The sequence below is a fragment of the Ovis aries genome, chromosome 2 (genome assembly GCF_016772045.2).
Source record: "Ovis aries strain OAR_USU_Benz2616 breed Rambouillet chromosome 2, ARS-UI_Ramb_v3.0, whole genome shotgun sequence".
In the NCBI taxonomy this organism is placed as follows: Eukaryota; Metazoa; Chordata; class Mammalia; order Artiodactyla; family Bovidae; genus Ovis; species Ovis aries.
Window position 1 is genome coordinate 123640958 of NC_056055.1, and position 19713 is coordinate 123660670.

Genomic DNA, 19713 nt, shown 5'->3' on the forward strand with positions numbered 1-19713 from the left:
CCAATGGGATGGGATTACAAATCTTATCTTCTCCTGTTTTCTGTGTTTTTCTTTATTCTCTAAGTTCAGTTAGGCTGTGCTTGAAGAAATTATACTTATAAGCTTGGAACTGCAGGCACACCCAACTGTCCACCTTGAAATAATACCAGTTTTAATTATAGGAAATGGCCTCATTGTACAAGTAGTTAGGACTGATAATATGTGTTCTATTATTTCAGTGATGGTTAAGGGATGTATCTAGACTGGTAAAGTAGCAATGAATTACTGGCAACTGGAATTAATGATCCAGCTCAAGGCTATAATAGTATTAGATGGAATTTTATGAAACTGCCAATAATTATCAGGTTTGACATAAAGTGGCTATCATATACTTCAACCAAACATACAGATGTATGCATGCTCAGTTGCTAAGTTGTGTCTGACTCTTTTGCAACCCTGTGAACTGCAGCCTGCCAGGCTCCTCTGTCCATAGAATTTTTCCAGGCAAGAATACAAGAAAGGGATACCATTTCCTCCTCTGGGAGACCTTCCTGACCCAGGGATCAAACCCATGTATCCTACGCCTCCTGCATTGGCAGGCAGATTCTTCACCACTGAGCCACCTGAGAAGCTAAATATATATATATATATAAATATATCTTCACCCTCTTTTAAAAAAATGCTTTCAAGGATATGTTTAAATTATTATACCTAAAAGGAATATAATAATAGTAGAATACAAACAAAACAAGATGTTTAATACCACTGATTTTATAAACTGACTAATCATAGCAATGACTTCAACTGTCCACCTTAAAGTTGAAACACAACTTTCAATCAGTTACCTGTACATTTGGTATAATTATAAAGAAGTCGTGCATGACAACTTTAAAAATGTTTAGAACTCAGACCTCATGTTCAAACCAAAATCTCTTGCTTTTCAATAGTCACATTTTCTCTCATCTGCAGATATGGAAAAGTGAGCAATACACCTTTTCAGATTCAAACCATATGAATGTTTAACATTATTATAATTTTTTTTAGTATCCTGTTATATTAAGAAGTGATTAAACATCCTCCCTCTAAGGTTGTTTTCAAGAAAACAGTAAATGAAGCTTCTTGAACTGGGGCTCTTTTACATATATCTGATTATTTTCTTTCTAAATTAAGTCCACTCTTACTTACCTCTAGTTTCAAAGTTCTTGAAATATGTGACCACAGATGTGGTGACATGCCTGGATACCAGATGAATTTCATTTGGACCTAGTTCATGGTCAGCAAAAGCAATGACTTCAACTTTCTTCAGAGTCTTTATTTTCAGGTAACTCTTATTTTCCCATTTTTGCAATAAAGAAAAATCTTCCCTTCTGACCTCAGCTTTGTTTTCTTCTTCAAGTATAGAGCTGATTTTTTTATCCCACATTCTAAGCAGACTTTTCTCCTCATTCTTTTGTCCTCCAGATGTTTTAGACAAAGGGTCTTGCTTTGATATGAAAAATGGTTTCATTGTTTCCATGCTTTCGTTAATGTGTGGTTGATTTGGAAATCCATAGCTTGACAGCACAGTACTGACAATATTTTCTGCGGCTAAACAAATTTTGAGTGGAGAAACACTTGTCTGAATTTGGTCAGGCTCAACAACTGGTTTGGAGATCTCGTAATGAAACACTCTTGGATTTTCACCTTGTCTCAATTCTATAAATGACATTACTTGCTTTAATGCTGTTTCTGTGGATTCATTTGCTTTCTTTAACAGTTTTTGTAAGACACTCCCTTCAGGGAGGGAGCTACTTCCTTTCATAGCTTGATCAAAATAACCCAAGTCAGATTCCTTTGGGATAGTGTCTTGCACTTTGTTTCTAGAAGATGAAGGTCTGTTTTCTGAATCAGGCCTTTTCATTGGCTCTGAGTTTCTAACTGTGTCTTCTACAGAGGCTCTGGAATATGAAGGTAAATTTGATGAAGACTTATACCTTTTTTTCATATTTTCCTCTGAATAAAAATCCAAACCTGGAACACTGCTTTGTGGAAGATTATTCCCAAAACTTACTTCCTTTAATTTTAACATGGGCATTTTCGTATTTGTTGCTAATTCAACCTGGTTAACAATGTAAGTATTTTCTACTCCTTGGAAGAAATTTTCCTTGGGAAGGTTTTTGATTAGAGACTCACTGAAATGAGCACACTGGTACATCAGTGTACCAATGATATCACTTGCTGCAGTGTTCTCTTTCAATATGCTGACAGAAGATGGTTCCACTTGGCTTATTTCTTGGTCTAGCTTGTTCTTAATTACACCAAGCATGTTGTGGACAATATTAACAGCATATGTAAGTAATTCTGAATGGAATGAATGAACCTGAAGAAGAGTATTCTGTACATTTTCCTTGGAAACAATAGTACTTGACTTGGATTCATCAGAAAATTTTTTCAGTGGTTGTAACTTTGGCAATATCTTTTTGCTTAATAGTCTTTGTTGGACAGGAAAAAGATTTTCTACAGGCATTTTCACTATTTCAGAAAACTCATATTTAGAGATATGTTTAAACTGTAAGTCCACAAATGACTCTAACATGTTTAAAACCCGTTCGACAATTTCTCGAACAATTTGGTTGCTAGAGCCCAAAGTGCTTTGGTCTTTGGTTTTAGTGTTACATACTGGTACATTGCTGAGGATGTCCTTGGTTGGAAAACCATATTTACTTTTAGTAGTAATGTGTTCTTTCCTAATTGCTGGAGTTTCTTTACCATATGGGGTGGTCATCTGGGACAAAAAGCACAGCTGTAATTTTTCAAACAGCATTTCAACAATTTCCCTTCCAAATATATTAATTTGCGCTTTGGTGTCTTCAGCTCTAGTAGAAGCTCCCTTAAAACAACTATGAAACCGGTTTTCACAGTCCTCAAGATGTGGCAGATTTAAAAGCGAAAGAGAATATTCTAATTCTTTTGCTTTTATTGAAATTTCAGTCAAATCATTTTCAGCTATCATTAAGAGCTTACATTTTTCATTTTCCATGTCATTTGATTCTGCTTGCCATTTGTCAAACATTTTTTTAAATATACCTTCTTTAGGAAAAATCTGTTCTAACTGTGAAGAAACATTTTCCAAGTAAAAACAGGCTTGTGGTTTGGCGAGAAACTCTGCACCTATATTTCCCTGTGAAAGTTTGGGATCATCCAGATGTAAGAATTTGATAGGATTAGCTGAACTGTGGTTATTGATTGCATATAATCCTTGCAAAACTGTATTAACTATTTGATTTGCTGATACGATTTGATCAGATAGTAAAGCTCTATTGCTTACCATTGCTCTAGCTCGTGTCTCCTTTTCCAATTCTTTAACAATTGTTTTCAGGATATTACTTATTATATCCTTGGCATACATTTTTAGTTCCGAAGTAGGCAGTTTCATTTCCAGTAAGCTTTTGGCATCTCCTGTTGATAGGATGTGTGGCAGCCCAATATCAGTCTCGGACCAGATGTCTTTCAGGGTCTTTTCTCCAGGACTTAATTTGGTCCTGCTCTTGGCCTTAGCACGACTAAGTCCTATGTGTGGTTTTGTTCTAAATTTAGGCAAAGGAGTAACTTTTGATTTTGCTTTTAAACTTGTTTTAACACTTGGCTTAGGGCTCACTTTAGAACTGTGTAGTCTTAAAGGTTGCAACTCATCAGAACAACTTTCATGGGACACAGTTTCTTCAAGATAAAATGAGGCAAAATTTGTGATCTTTTTGAGGACCATGTGGATTAAATCTTTCCCCACTTGTGATGGTGAATATCGTAAAAAAGTGTTTTCCAATAGAGAGCTATTTCGACTGTCTGCATAAGGATAAACCTGTGGCAGCACAAATCTAGTGACACTACTTCCTATTCCTGCTTTAGTTTCTCTGATGCATGGTGATTTCTTTGGTAAAATATTTTTGTCAGCTGGTTCTCCTTCGTTATTTTCATATAATGATGTCACGATTACAGAGTACATTTTCCCCAAAACATTTTCAATTATGTCACTTGCTGCACTGTTGATATGTGATTGACAGAAGTTTTTTTGTATTATGTCTGATGTTTTAGAGTGGGGTTTTTCATTAAAGGAAGGCAAATGGCCTATGATTTCTATTATTTTTTGATACACTTTACTTAAAACTTCTTCCACTGCACTGAATAATGCAGTTCTTTCTTTCTGTTTTGATTTTTCATTTCTCATAAATATTTCTTCTAAAACAATTCTTTGGCTTTCCCTTTCCAATGCCATTTGGTTTTGTTCTAATGGATACTTTGAAAACAGGGACAGTTTGGTGTTTTTTTCCTGAGCTCTTTGTCCCAGTGATATTTCATTTGATATGGTTAATTGTGAAAATAAATTAGGATTGTCTTTTGAGGAAAAACTGATTTCCTTTGCAGATCTTTTATTATGTAAACTCTTTAAGATACCATTGACAATTTCACTTACAATGGTAATTTCTTGGAATGAAACACTGTTTGGATATGGATGCATCTTTTGGATTTCAAGGTCTAAGTCATTTTTAATAAAATTCAAAATGGCACTGGCAATGATGTCAGAATATTCCTTAAGACTAGCTTGTGATAGATGAATTGTAGATCCAAGTTTTTCTCTGTAACTGGCAAAAGTGGAATCCGTGAGCTCTTGGCTGAGAATAGTTTCATTTGATATTTTCAGAATATTCACATTTGATTCCACCTGGCTTGGTTCATGAAAGATGATGCCATCTTGCTTACAGTTTTCCAGTTCTGGTCTCACAAATGACTTTTCTTTAGGCTGGAAAGCAAGCATAATAAATGAATCTATTCTTTCTGTGGCAAATGATTCTAACCAATTAAAAATACTTTGAGTAATGAAGTTAGCACTTTCCTCACATGGGTCAGGAACAGATTTCTTGGGGTCTTCTTTCTCTACTATAGTTATCTGCCTATCATTAGCATAAGCTGGTTTAAGAATTTTTGAAGATGGAAAATGCTCTGTTTCTCTCTCACTTTCTGACTCCATAAGAAGAGACTGTTGACACTGTGCTTTTGGAAACGTATCACGAAAGGTCAGAGGCAATCTAGTAGAAGCAGGATCCTTTGCATTTATGGTAAGCATGACAACAGAACTGAGATTATGAAGTACAACATCTACTATATCATTGGATATCAAAATAACATCTGATTTAGGAACTGAAAACTTTGGAAGAATTTTATTTACACCCTCAGTGTCAGAATTTGCTCTGGAATGTTTGCCAGCTATGCTACGTTTCAAAGTGGGTGTGGCAAATGAGAGATCATTCTGGTTGAGTGTTTTTTCATAAATATCACATAAGACACTTTCAATGGTGTCTTGTATTTGAAACTGAAGTACTTTTCGATACTGAATCTTCTTAAACAGCTTTTCAATAATACCTTCTTGCTGATCTGAACTGGTCTCCTTGTCAGAACTGTTCTTGTCACATTTTCCTTTGGATGATACAATATCGAACACTGTGTTAACAATTTGACTTGTAATACTTTCAGAAACCACAATGTTATTAGTTAAGAAATGAGTTTCCTTCTCTTTATCTAATTCATTTTTTATTCCTTTTAAAATTTTTCTGGCCACTTCTGTTGCATATATATTTAATTTGTTCAAAGAGACCTGACAAAATGAGTTGGTGTTCTGTGACATAACATTATCCACTGAGCAAGAGGAAAACTGACCCTCAGAATACAAATCTTTGGCTGACAAAGCTTTGCTTAACGTACTCTCACCTTGTTGAACAGGTGAAGCCATTGGAACTGTGAAGTTGATTTGGGGACAAAAAAGAGACTGTACTTTGGAAGTCACAAAAGTTTCTAAACTTGTTAATATTGCCTGCACAATATCTTCAACTATGTTTCCTTTAGCCTGTCTGTCAATATTGAATCTGGACTGAAGAGTATACGGATTCTTGTTCAGTGCAGTGATGGAAGGTTTTCCTCTTCCATAGGTGTGTTCATGGAAAGAAACATTTGCTGAGAAGGTGATGGTTTTATAGCTATTTTCACTTGCAATTGTCTCTGTCTTAGCAGCTGTATAAAGTTTATCAAATACAGTTGTAACAACATCATCGGCCACCATGGTTACATCTGCTTCAGACACCATCATTTTATCTATAAATGGAACAGGTGTTTGAGCAATTGGCTCATCAACATTGTGAGGGATGTCACTTAAAAGGGAGTGGGAGAGAAAAAGCATATTTAATTGGCTGACCAAAGCATTTTGAAAGATCTCATTCAAAATATTTCTTATAATGGGAACAATTGGTGATTTCTGTGGTTCTTTGAGCTTTACTTCAAGTTTGTTTAAGGTTCTTTCTAGAACCCATTGTTGAAGAGAATCTGATTGAGTTTCTTCTCTTAGTGGTATTCTCTCACCAATGAATTCTTTCTCTGTGTTTGTAGCATCTTCTGGAAATGAATCTGATTCAGCTCCACCCGGAAGAAAATTTCCATAGATTGGCCTGTATCCATAAGTTTCACCGTCTCTCTCTTCAGATTCAGTTTCATTAAGCATATCTGAGGATACTGCATCTAAGATTAAACTGACTATATTCTCTAGCATTTTTTTCTCAGGTGGTGGTGTTTTCACACTTGTCCTCAAATCTAACGAGTTCATATTTAATTCTGTTTGAATAGCTTTCAAAATAGCACTTGATACTTTCTTTGCATTTGTGTATAAAGCTGACTGCAATAGTTCTTCATGTGTGTCTGTGAAAACACTGAAGCTTTCACATTCCATGTTCATCTTACTGCTTTTTTTATTTTCATCATTAGTAGAATCCAGAGTTTCTAAATTTCCATTGGCAAACCCTTCCAGTTTAGCAAAAACCATATTAAGAATATCTGAAGCTACCGCTTTTAGCTTATTTGAATGCATTTCTTTTGCGCTCCCTGTTTTGGAAGACTTGGGAGCAAAAGGTTTTCCCATGCTTTTAGTCATCTCTTTATCACCCTCTTCAACTATCCTGGAAACTATGCTGGAGATTATGTCAGTGCATTTGGCCATTTCCTCAATAATTGAAGTAAATGATAGGTTGTCAATATCGAGAGACTCTGAGATAGCTTTACATCCAGAACTTACTGAACTGGTATCTGTGTTGACACTACATAATTTTGCAATGATATATTCCAAAATTGTTGTGGAAATGAGCTGAATATTAGACTGCAATTCAGTGGCTCTTTGCTGATTCTTGTTTGTTTTCTCTCTGCTTAGCTTAGAACAAGATGGTTGACAGTGAGGGTGGGCCCCTATGAGCTTGCATAACATTTCATAGAGTGTTTCCCCAATATTATCTAACACTTGTAATCTGGAATTCTCTTTGAGATCTTTTCCATTAGTGACACTATGGAGAGCACATGGAGCAGCTAAAATTTTGTAAAAAGATGCTTTATCCTGTCTGCTTGGCAAAATGTTCCCTTTATCAACATTATCAGATAAAGTTGTTGGCTTTGAGTTATCTGAAGAGAGTGAAATATTGCTTTGATCTGAATGTCCACTGGATAATATTTCACAAATACAAGTTAATAATGGTGATTCCATGATGTCATCATTGAGATTTGAGACAAGAGATTCTAATTTCTTAGTGTCAGTAAAACATCCTTTACCTGTGTGGGATTTGATATAATTTTCTTCCCTAAGATTTAGGTTTTTCTCACTGAGTTCTAGTTCATTCTGGATAGCAAGCAAAACGATATTTACCACTTTAGCTGTGTAAGTACTAAGTTGAGATTGTAATGAAGATTTCTCTGCAAGTGAAGGCTTGAAGCCCATTTGCAGTTTTGGACAAATAAATAACTTCAGCTTTTTAAAAACTGCATTAATGATCTTATCAGTAATTTCATCTGCAGGTTTTGGTTCACTCTCTTCAGATTTTAACGGGGTAGGTTTTGCCAGATCTCCATCGAGTGAAGATAAATATTTCATTTTTTTTTCACTGTCGAACCATATTTTTAATGGCTTTTTATTTGGTGCTGCTTTGGCCATGTGGAGAGTGTCAGGACTCTCTTGAGAAGCTGGATGAACTGATGATGAAATGGAACTTTTGGTGGTATTGGGAATGCAGCTTGCCTTTTGCAGTATGTTTAGTATAGTGTCTGTTATTTCCTGAGCTACTGTACTAATTTCTGACACAGAAAACAGCTGGTCCATCCATTCTTGATGTGATGGTTCTTGAGGTTTTTCTGAAACGAGAACTGAAGCTTTGTCAGTTCTACTTTCTAAGTGACCAGGAGGAACAGAAGATATGTCCTTGAGCATTTCTGTTAAAATACTTTTAACTGTGTTTTCCGAAACCTTTTGTATTTGATGCTTTTGATCTTGGCTGAAAAATAAAATGTCTTTATGCAAACAGGGTTTTTCCTTCAAAATTTTTCTATCCTTCAAATATGGTAGCTCAGTCCTTAACCTGCGACTATGAAATGTAGCTTTGCTTCTTGGAGAAACAGGCTTTGCAGGTAGTTTGCTATTTCTTTGGTATTCTAGACAAGCGTTTCCTTTTGTAAACCAATGCTCAGGAATTTGTTCTTGTGATTTTGCTTTTTCATCTTTGAAAGATGAATCAAGCACATTTTCCACAATTCTGTCTACTTCTTCATTATCATCTTCAGAATAAAGGACCATGCCAGGAACATTAATAGGTGGAAATGGTCTTCCAGACCTACGGCCATTAGGTAATCTAGTGCCAGTGAGTCTGTACTTTACTTCAGTGTCAGAAGGACTTACCAGTCTAGAATGTCTACATTTTTGATTACCTGCCTTTACTGGTTCCTGATGTAGCTGAGTAAAGATATCATCGAGCAACTTAAGGAGTACTACTGTTTCTTCAGATGCAATAAGTCTCTCATTATTAAGTTCAGTTTGTACATATCCTAGTATAGTGCTGATTGCTTCCTCTATATAGCCAACCAAAGAGGACTGGGAAAGAATATTTGACATTAAATTTTGTATCTTTTCTTTAACAATTAAATTAGCTGCATCAAGTTCAGGATTACATTTCTTTTTGTTGGCATTTATATGGCGCATACATGTTGGGTCTGTCATATGTTGCTGATAGGAAAGTTTAGTTGCCTCTTGAAGATGAGGAAGTTCACTTTGCTTATGAGCCGTAAGAGTCATCAGCTTTTCTAAAATGGCATGCACCATATCCTCTGCAACATCACACATGGATTCTGCAGTAGAAGGCACTGAAGCTATTAAAGGTTTTCTGTATGATAGAGTGAGAGATTCTCCACTGGGTGTTAGGCTTGGTTGAATTTTGACTGATAAATCTTCTTGTGAATATATCTGGACACATTTTTTCTCAACTGCAGACTGTAGCTTCTCAAGCATATTTTCCACAATTTCTGAAGCTACTGAGCAGATATCAGCACTGGAAACCAAGTCTCCTCTTACAGGCTCACTTTGGTCAATAAAAACTTCAGCAGTAACAGAAGAAATAGAGGGAATGGCATGTGTTAAATCAGACATTATTTCTTGAAAAATGCTTTCCAAAATCAATTCAGTTTCTCCTTTTAAGTGACACTTAAAGTTAACAAAAACATTCTTTAAACTCTTCATTTCATTCATGGCTTTTGCTTTTTGATCGGAAAGCGATGGATTCTCTAAACCATCTGTTTCAGTGGTAGCATCCTTTGATTTTTTTGTGCCTGTTTCAGGTGATGCTAGAGGATGACTATCAGATTTACAACTTCTGGGGTCAGGGTATGTATATGCCATGCTTGTTTCATTATGTTTTGGTTCATTTGTTACAGATTGTCCTGTCATGTGACATGTTTCTCCCACAACTGCTTTTTCCACATGGGCAGATGGCTTTAATGGTGTAGTTGGTCTCCTTACTGATATGTCAACTGCAAATGTACAGGGCTCTCTCTTAAATGATTTAATTGTTGCAGAAGTGTAGCTTCCATACGTAAACTCTTCACTGCATGTGCTACAAAAACTTGAACTATCTGAGGAGAGGACAGAGTCATCAGACACTGGATATGTATTATTTTTCAACCTTTCTTCATACTTGGTGATGGCTGGGTATAATATACTGGTAACTGTAGCCACAACCCAGGTCATTATATTCTGAATTATGCTATTCAGTTCTTCCGAAGTTACCTGGTTTGAGGCAAGCAGGAATGAAAAGAAAATCATGTAACTATCTACTCTATGATACAACAGAGGGTAACATTTGATATTTTATATCAAACAGTGCGTAGCTTGATACCATCATGGTTATAAAGAGAACATGGTAAATATATATATTTAGAATTCCAAATTAATTTTAAGTTGATTTATTCTACACTAAAGTATAAAAAAAATTAAGTTTCCATTTGGCTCTCATTCCCTCAGAATATTTTTATTTATTTATTTTTTCCTAACATTTATGGCTGGGATAAAAGAAATTTTGGTTAAAAAGAAAGAAAATGAAAAATCACCAAATTGCTGTCTAGGCACATTATACTACATGCATATATTTTTTTAAGAAGAAACATAGTGTCTACAACCTAGCAAGATTATTTTAAAATGAACCAGGCTATTTCTAACAAATTATTTCTCAAACAGATATGCTCAAAACATTTGGGTGCCTTCAGAGGCATTCGTCTAGCTAAAAGTAAGGATGCACAAGAAACCAGCTCTCCTTTCATTCCCTGATGCAGAGGTGAGCCTGTGTTTTGTTTATAGGGAAAGGACTACAGTTAATTGTTAAGAATCTAATCAGTTCAGTTCAGTCACTCAGTTGTGTCCGACTCTTTGTGACCCGATGAATCACAGCATGCCAGGCCTCCCTGTCCATCACCAACTCCCGGAGTTCACCCAAACTTATGTCCATCGAGTCGGTGATGCCATCCAGCCATCTCATCCTCTGTCGTTCCCTTCTCCTCCTGCCCCCAATCCCTCCCAGCATCAGAGTCTTTTCCAATGAGTCAACTCTTCACATGAGGTGGCCAAAGTACTAGAGTTTCAGCTTTAGCATCAGTCCTTCCAAAGAACACCCAGGGCTGATCTCCTTCAGAATGGACTGGTTGGATCTCCTTGCAGTCCAAGGGACTCTCAAGAATCTTCTCCAACACCACAGTTCAAAAGCATCAATTCTTCAGCGCTCAGCTTTCTTCACAGTCCAACTCTCACATCCATACATGACCACTAGAAAAACCATAGCCTTGATTAGATGGACCTTTGTTGGCAAAGTAATGCCTCTGCTTTTGGATATGCTATCTAGGTTGGTCATAACTTTCCTCCAAGAATCTAATAAGCAAAAATAAAAAGTTCATGCTTTATGGAGACTGAATGGTTTTGCATCTAACAAGATAGTATCAATGCAAACTGTCATAGAAGGCAGAGAAAAGGTGATACAGTGAAGGAACAAACGCGTTTAGATAGAAAATAAGGGCAGGCCAGAATTGCATCTCAAAGAGTCAAGAGGGTTGAGCAAGGATAGGTTTAGAGAATTCCTCCTTTTGAGCTTTATATAAAACCTCAGGGACTAGATTTGAACGACTATTTCCTTAGTGGTCAATGGTGCTATCCTATGTTTAAGTTTGGGCTTTCCAGATAGCTCAGTTGGTAAAGAATCCACCTGCAATGCAGGTGACCGTGGTTTGATTTCCGGGTTGGGAAGATCCCCTGCAGAAGGGAAAAGCTACCCACTCCAGTATTCTGGCCTGGAGAATTCAATGGACTGTATAGTCCATGGGGTCGCAAAGAGTCGGACATGACTGAGCGACTTTCACTTACTTACTTAAAGTTGGACTAAGAGCCTCAGTCACAGAATCCATCTGTTTCTATATACTTCTGCTTATGTACTAAAAACACACTTTGGATTTGTATTAATAAAAATCCTCTTTTGGATCATAGCCATTCTGACTGGCATGAAATGGTATCTCATTGTGGTTTTGATTTGCATTTCTCTGATAATGAGTGATGTTGAGCATCCTTTCATGTGTTTGTTAGCCATCTATATGTCTTCTTTGGAGAAATGTCTATTGAGTTTTTTGGCCCATCTTTTGATTGGGTCATTTATTTTTCTGGAATTGAGCTGCAGGAGTTGCTTGTATATTTCTGAGATTAGTTGTTGTCAGTTGCTTCATTTGCTATTATTTTCTCCCATTCTGAAGGCTGTCTTTTTACCTTGCTTATAGTTTCCTTTGTTGTGCAGAAGCTTTTAAGTTTAATTAGGTCCCATTTATTTATTTTTGCTTTTATTTACAATATTCTGGGTCATAGAGGATCCTGCTGTGATTTATGTCGGATCAGAATGACTACGATCCAAAAGTCTACAAGGAATAAATGCTGGAGAGGCTGTGGAGAAAAGGGAACCCTCTAACACTGTTGGTGAGAATGCAAACTAGTACAGCCACTATGGAGAACAGTGTGGAGATTCCTTAAGAAACTGGAACTAGAACTGCCGTATGACCCAGCAATTCCACTGCTGGACCGAGGAAACCAGAATTGAAAGGGACACGTGTACCCCACTGTTCATCGCAGCACTGTTTATAATAGCCAGGACATGGACACAACCTAGATGTCCATCAGCAGATGAATGGATAAGAAAGCTGTGGTACATATACACAATGGAGTATTACTCAGCCATTAAAAAGAATACATTTGAATCAGTTCTAATGAGGTGGACAAAATTAGAGCCTATTATACAGAGTGAAGTAAGCGAGAAAGAAAAACACCAATACAGTATACTAACGCATATATATGGAATTTAGAAAGATGGTAACTATAACCCTGTATGTGAGACAGCAAAAGAGACACAGATGTATAGAACAGTCTTTTGGATTCTGCGGGAGAGGGAGAGGGTGGGATGATTTGGGAGAATGGGATTGAAACATGTATAATATCATATATGAAACGAATTGCCAGTCCAGGTTCGATGCATGATACTGGATGCTTGGGGCTGGTGCACTGAGACGACCCAGAGGGATGGTATGGGGAGAGAGGAGGAAGGAGGTTTCAGGATGGGGAACACGTGTATACCTGTGGTGGATTCATGCTGATGTATGGCAAAACCAATACAATATTATAAAGTAATTAACCTCCAATTAAAATAAATATATTAAAATAAAAAATAAAAATCCTCTTGCCTATAATAAACTAATAGTCTGTTCAAAATTGTTAACTCTTAAAACAAAAACTAGTAAACGTAAGTAACTGGGAGCAAAGCCTTGAAAGCTGTCATGTGGGCAGGAGAATAAAAAAAAAAAAATAGAGTTTCTGTAATGGGGCTGTTCACACCCAAAACACTGCGTTAAGTTAGCACAGAAAGCAGAGACATCACTTTGCTGACAAAGGTCAGTATAGACAAAGCTATGGTTTTTCCAGTAGTCATATATGGATGTGAGAATTGGATCATAAAAAAGGCTGAGTGCTGAAGAATTGATGCTTTCAAATTGTGGTGCTGGAGAGTCCCTTGGACAGCAAGGAGATCAGACCAGTCAACCCTGAAGGAAGTCATTCCTGAATATTCATTATAAAGACCAATGATGAAGCTCCAATACTTTGGCCAACCTGATGTGAACAGCCAACTCCTTGAAAAGACCCTGATACTGGGAAAGATTGAGGCAGGAATAGAAGGGGGCGACAAAGGATGAGATGGTTGGGTGGCATCACTGACTCAATGGATGGGAGTTTGAGCAATCTCTGGGAGAGAGTGAAGGACAGGGAAATCTGGCATGCTGCAGTCCATGGGGTCACAGAGTTGGACACAGCTTAGCAACTAAGCAACAAGCACACAGTTATACCCATATTAGGCCAACAATCAAAGATAAGTTAACACCTATGCAGCATACTCCCTTTTGACACATTAAAGAATATTTAGGGGCACCCCAGGGAAAGCCATTTTATTCTGCTCTAATCCTTGAATCTTCTCAGACGTTTTGCATTTATTATACAACATAAAAAACATTACATAACATCCAAAATCAAATGTTTTGAATAACAATAAATAATTTATTGTAATTTACTATGACATATAAACAGATATTCTATATATATATATTGCTTTTTGCTTTTCTTACTATCAGAGATAATAAATGATAGAACTACATTATCATTCTTAGGCAGACTTTATTTTTTTGGGCTCCAAAATCACTGCAGATGGTGACTGCAGCCATGAAATTAAAAGACGCTTACTCCTTGGAAGAAAAGTTATGACCAACCTAGATAGTATATTCAAAAGCAGAGGCATTACTTTGCCGACTAAGGTCCATCTAGTCAAGGCTACGGTTTTTCCTGCGGTCATGTATGGATGTGAGAGTTGGACTGTGAACAAGGCTGAGCACCGAAGAATTGATGCTTTGAACTGTGGTGTTGGAGAAGACTCTTGAGAGTCCCTTGGACTGCAAGGAGATCCAGCCAGTCCATTCTGAAGGACATCAGCCCTGGGATTTCCTTGCAGGGAATGATGCTGAAGCTGAAACTCCAGTACTTTGGCCACCTCATGTGAAGAGTTGACTCATTGGAAAAGGCTCTGATGCTGGAAAGGATTGGGGGCAGGAGAAGAAGGGGACGACCAAGGATGAGATGGCTGGATGGCATCATGGACTCGATGGACATGAGTCTGAGTGAACTCTGGGAGACGGTGATGGACAGGGAGGCCTGACGTGCTGCGATTCATGGGGTCACAAAGAGTCGGACACGACTGAACGACTGAACTGAACTGAACTGAAGTATGACATATGAAAGAAAGCTATTCCTAATATGTTTTGTTTTTAGGTGACTAGGTCCCTTCCCACAAAACTGACTCAGGACAAATCCAGCCATCCCAACTCATGAGCCAAATCTGCAAAGTGATGTGTAGTGGCTTCTCATGACAGAATGGGTTTATGGTTGTTTGACACTATTCTTATAAGGGCTAGGTCTCTTAATGCTCCTCCCCTGACTTCCTGCCAATCTCCATGAGACGTCTTCCTGAATGGGCAAAGTTATCTTTTGATGATAACTTTAGACTGCTGAAAAATCTAAGCATTAACTGAAAGTGAACTTTAAAGAAGAAAAAATGGGCAAAGAGGGACATTAATATCAGTAAATGATTGCAGTTTTTTTCTACTATGAAACATTTAAAATTATCATTAATATGCTGCTTTATCAATGAGTTTTATGATACATACTTTTTCTTGCAAGCAGTTTTGTAGGATATGCTGTTGTCTGTAAAGTCAAGAAAGGTTGATAATTTTGTTATTATTTAGGGTCCAGAATTTATGTAACTTTTTCCAAAACTTATAATCACTGAATCAGTTTTTTCTTCTCTTTATATCTGAAAGGTTTTTTTTTTTTTCTTAAAAAAAAAAAAAAAACCACAGAAATTCAAAAGAATAAACTTTATTTCCATTCCCCATCACCTACTTCTCTTCCTTTTTTGATACTGGACCATATGCCTTAATACTCAGAAGTAGAATTATAACTGTTGCAGAAAAATGTCTATTTGAAAATTCTACTTCTGACCCGCCTTAGACATTCCTGCTCTGTGGTCCACTGGGAAAGGACACAGACTTGGAGGGAGAAGGTGAGCTAGTCTTTCATGTTTGCTAAAAGGCAGCATGAAGTGACAGGACATCTGACCAGTTCTTCCGGATAATCCTTTTACTTATCCTTTCAAATCCCATGGTTTTATCCATGGTTTCATCAAACAGAAAGGAATTAAGTGATAACCATTCAATAACTGTGGGTTAAAATAATACATTTCTAGCCCTCCTAAATACAGATTTAGACATAGCCCTTTTCTATGTATGACAATATTCTATCATATATTCTAGTCATATTCTTATCATGATAGTGGAATCAACAATGTAATTTTCTCACTGGTAACAAGAACTCAATGAAAATTATAGAACTGTTAATGAAACAAAATCTAAGACTTTAGTTCTTATTTATTTTTGTATATTTCAGGTATTTATTTTCATGTATTTCAATAAAGGCCCTTTGCTTATCTTTTTCCTAATTACTTAAAATAAAATTGATATACCTTTTTAACTTTTCTAGGCCTGGACTTTATATTATAAAATCAGACATTGAGTTTGTTTTGAGTGATGAGACATGGGCTTCTGCTCCAACAGCAATGAGCATCACTGACCTATGAGGAAGACCACATGCAAAGGAAACAGATTTGGAATGACATCAGTGTTCACTTGCTCACAAACTGTATTCTCCCAAGATCTCTGGAGAATATGTATACAGTTAAATGGATGCTTTCAGAAGGGTGACAAGACGGCAGAGTAGAAGGACTTGAGCTCATCTTCTCTCACAAAAACACCAAAGAGGCAACTAACTGCTGAACAATCATCCACAGAAAAGACTAGATCCTATGAAAAAAAGGTATTCTACATCTAAAGACATAGAAGAAGCCACAACGAGAGAGTAAGTGTGCTTTTGTGACATAATCAAATCCCACATCCACTGGGTTGGTGACCCACAGACATGAAACATATTGCAGAGTTTCTCCTAGAGGTCTGAGAATTCTGAGCCCCACATCAGGCTTCCCTGCCTAGGGGTCTGTCATCACAAATAGGAGCCCACACATAGTTAGGTTTAAAGATCAGCAGGGCTTGACTGTAGAAGCTCCTAGGACTAGGGGAAACAGAGACTCCACTCTTGGAGGGTGGATGCAATGTTTTACATGCACTAGGACCCAGAACAAGGCAGTATCTCCATAGGAACCTGGGCCAAACCTACCTGTGGGTCTTGAAAGGTCTCCTTGGAGTTGGCAGAAGTCCCAGGTGAGTCCTCAGTGTGAGCTCTCCAGGAGGTCACCGTTTTGGTACTGAGAGTCAGCCCTATCCAACAGCCTGAAGGCTTCAGTGCTGGGATATTCAGAGCAAACAACCAACAAGATGGGAACACAGCTCCACTCATCAACAAAGAGGTTGGCTAAAGTTGTCCTGAGGCCCCTGGCACAGCCCTGTCCACCACAGTCATAAAATCCAGCACCACCCACCAGTGAGCAGGTACCAGTCCCTCCCAACAGGAAGCCTGCACAAGCCCCTAGACTAACCTCACCCAGCAGGGACAGACAACAGAAGCAAGAAGTACTGATCCTACAGCCTGTGGAACATAAATCACTAACACAGAAAGTGAAACAAAATGAGCCATCAGAGAAATATGTTCTAGATGAAGAAACAAGATGAAACTCCAGAAGAAGTAAGTGATGTAGAGATAGGTAATCTACCTGAAAGAAAATTCAGAATAATGTTAACAAAGATGATCTAAGAGCTTGGAAAAAGAATGAGGGTATAGACTGAGAAGATATAAGAAATGTTTAGAAAGTGCTAGAAGATTTAAAGAACAGACATAAAATAACTAAATTAAAAATACACTAGAAGGAAACAATAGCAGGATAAATGAGGCAGAAGGATGAATAAGTAAATTGGAAGAGAGACTGGTGGAAATCACTGCTGCAGAACAAATAAGGAAAAAAGAATTAAATGATAGTCTAAGTGATTTCTGGGACATTAAACACACCAACATTCCAATTATAGAGGTCCTAGGAAGAGGAGAAAGGGCCTGGGAAGGTATCTGAGGAGATGATAGCTGGAAAAATCCCTAACATGGGAAAGGAAACACTCAAGTCCAGGAAGTGCAGAGTCCAATATAGAATAAACCCGAGGAGGAATGCACAGAGACACATACCAAACTGATAAAACTTTAAGACAGAGAAAATAATTAAAGCAGCAAGGGAAAAGCAACAAATAACGTACAAGGGAATCTGCATAAGGTTATCAGCTGATTTGTCAGAAGAAACTCTGCAGTCAGAAGGGAGTGGCATGATATATTTAAAGTGACAAATGGGAAAAACCTACAAGCAAGAATACTCTACCCAACAAGGCCCTTGTTCAGATTTGAAGGAGAAGTCAAGAGCTTTACAGACTAGCAAAAGCTAACGGAATTCAGTACCACCTCACCAGCTTTAGAGGAACTTCTCTAGGTGGAGAGGATAAGGCCACACCTAGAAACAAGAAAACTATGAATGAATGGAGAAGCTCACCAGCAAAGGCAAACCTAAAGGTAGGAAATCATTTGCACACAAATATGATATCAAAATCAGCGATTGTGAAGGGAATAATGATCAAAACGATGATTTAAGAAGTTCCAACAGACAAACATCCAGGATCAAATGGCTTCATTGGCGAATTCAAAAAATATTTAGAGAAGAGTTAATACCTGTCCTTCTGAAACTATTCCAAAAAATTGCCACAACAAGGTATCTTTAAAAAAAGAACACCTCACAATCACTTAGGCATGGTTTTCTTCTTTGTCATATCTACATAATATCTAGCATTACGCTTCAAATATAAATTCCTATTTAAAATCTTTCGGATATGGGCCTACTCTCTGTAATTCAAAATGAAGCCTTTGTGCAGGCCAGTAATGGACTTCTAATACTGGTTTCTACTTTCTTTCCATAAATTATTCATATATATTTCTGTTAGGTATTCATCATGTATTCCAATTTGATCATGCCATTATCCCACCTAAACAGTGTTGCCCAGTAGATAAACTATAAATTTCTGATAGTATGCAAAGTAGCAAGCACTCTTACTGTCTTCTTTACTATTACTCCTTACAACTTCCATCCCAATGATATAAATGTACTCATTATCTAAGTGTAATGCTTCATTATTGAAACTTAATTCTAAAAATCATTGAAGTTTATCCACAATACTATCATATTTACTTTGTCTTCATTCTCTTGGTTTTGAACTTCCAAGTCTATTTTATAAGTCTTGCTGTTTTTAGTATTAACGTTAGAGAAAATAGAACAAATCGATAGAGGAAAGGGAGGGAGGGAGAAGGTGGATGGTAGAATACATGTAATCATTCCACGGTAAAGTCTTATGAAATCTGGAGAGAAATCAGAATGAGAAGAATGTGAATATGTATGATTGGCAGAGTAAGATGAGAAAACATTGTTAGCTGAATTTTGTTGGTATTCTTATGGAATGTTAGGCTGGTTGGGAGCAGCTAAAAGTTATTTTTCCCTGCCAATCTGGAAGGGAGTGGTGAAAAAGCTCCAAATAATGCACAGAGTTACTCACCTTACTGAGCACAATACGTGAACCAGAAACTTTCAGATGTTCAAGCTGGTTTTAGGAAAGGCAGAGGAACCAGAGGTCAAATTGCCAACATCTGCTGGATCATCAAAGAGCAAGAGAGTTCCAGAAAAACATGTATTTCTGCTTTATTGACTATGCCAAAGTCTTTGACTGTGTGGATCACAAAAAAACTGTAGAAAATTCTGAAAGAGATGGGAATACCAGACCACCTGGCCTGCCTCTTGAGAAACCTATATGCAGGTCAGGAAGCAACAGTTAGAACTGGACATGGAACAACAGACTGGTTCCAAATAGGAAAAGGAGTACGTCAAGGCTGTATATTGTCACCCTGCTTATTTACCTTATATGCAGAGTACATCATGAGAAACACGGGGCTGGGAGAAGCACAAGCTGTAATCAAGATTGCTGGGAGAAATATCAATAACCTCAGATATGCAGATGACACCACCCTTATGGCAGAAATTGAAGAAGAACTAAAGAGCCTCTTGAGGAAAGTGAAAGTGGAGAGTGAAAATGTTGGCTTAAAGCTGAACATTCAGAAAACTAAGATCATGGCATCTGGTCCCATCATTTCATGGCAGATAGATGGGGAAATAGTGGAAACAGTGTCTGACTTTATTTTTTGGGCTCCAAAATCACTGCAGATGGTGATTGCAGCCATAAAATTAACAGACGCTTACT

The 19713-nt window shown here is 37.4% G+C and overlaps 1 protein-coding gene across 1 annotated transcript in view; it reads right to left on the bottom strand.

The window, feature by feature from the left end:
- The window catches only part of FSIP2 (fibrous sheath interacting protein 2), a 142996-nt gene that overhangs the window by 35337 nt on the left and 87946 nt on the right, over positions 1-19713 (bottom strand). Inside the window, exons 12-15 of the mRNA XM_027964787.1 lie at positions 18519-18611; positions 16744-17023; positions 15094-15130; positions 1165-10093 (exon numbers count right to left, since the gene is read on the bottom strand). Of these exons, the coding sequence (XP_027820588.1) occupies positions 1165-10093; positions 15094-15130; positions 16744-17023; positions 18519-18611 (9339 nt within the window). The remainder of the gene's footprint in view (positions 1-1164; positions 10094-15093; positions 15131-16743; positions 17024-18518; positions 18612-19713) is intronic.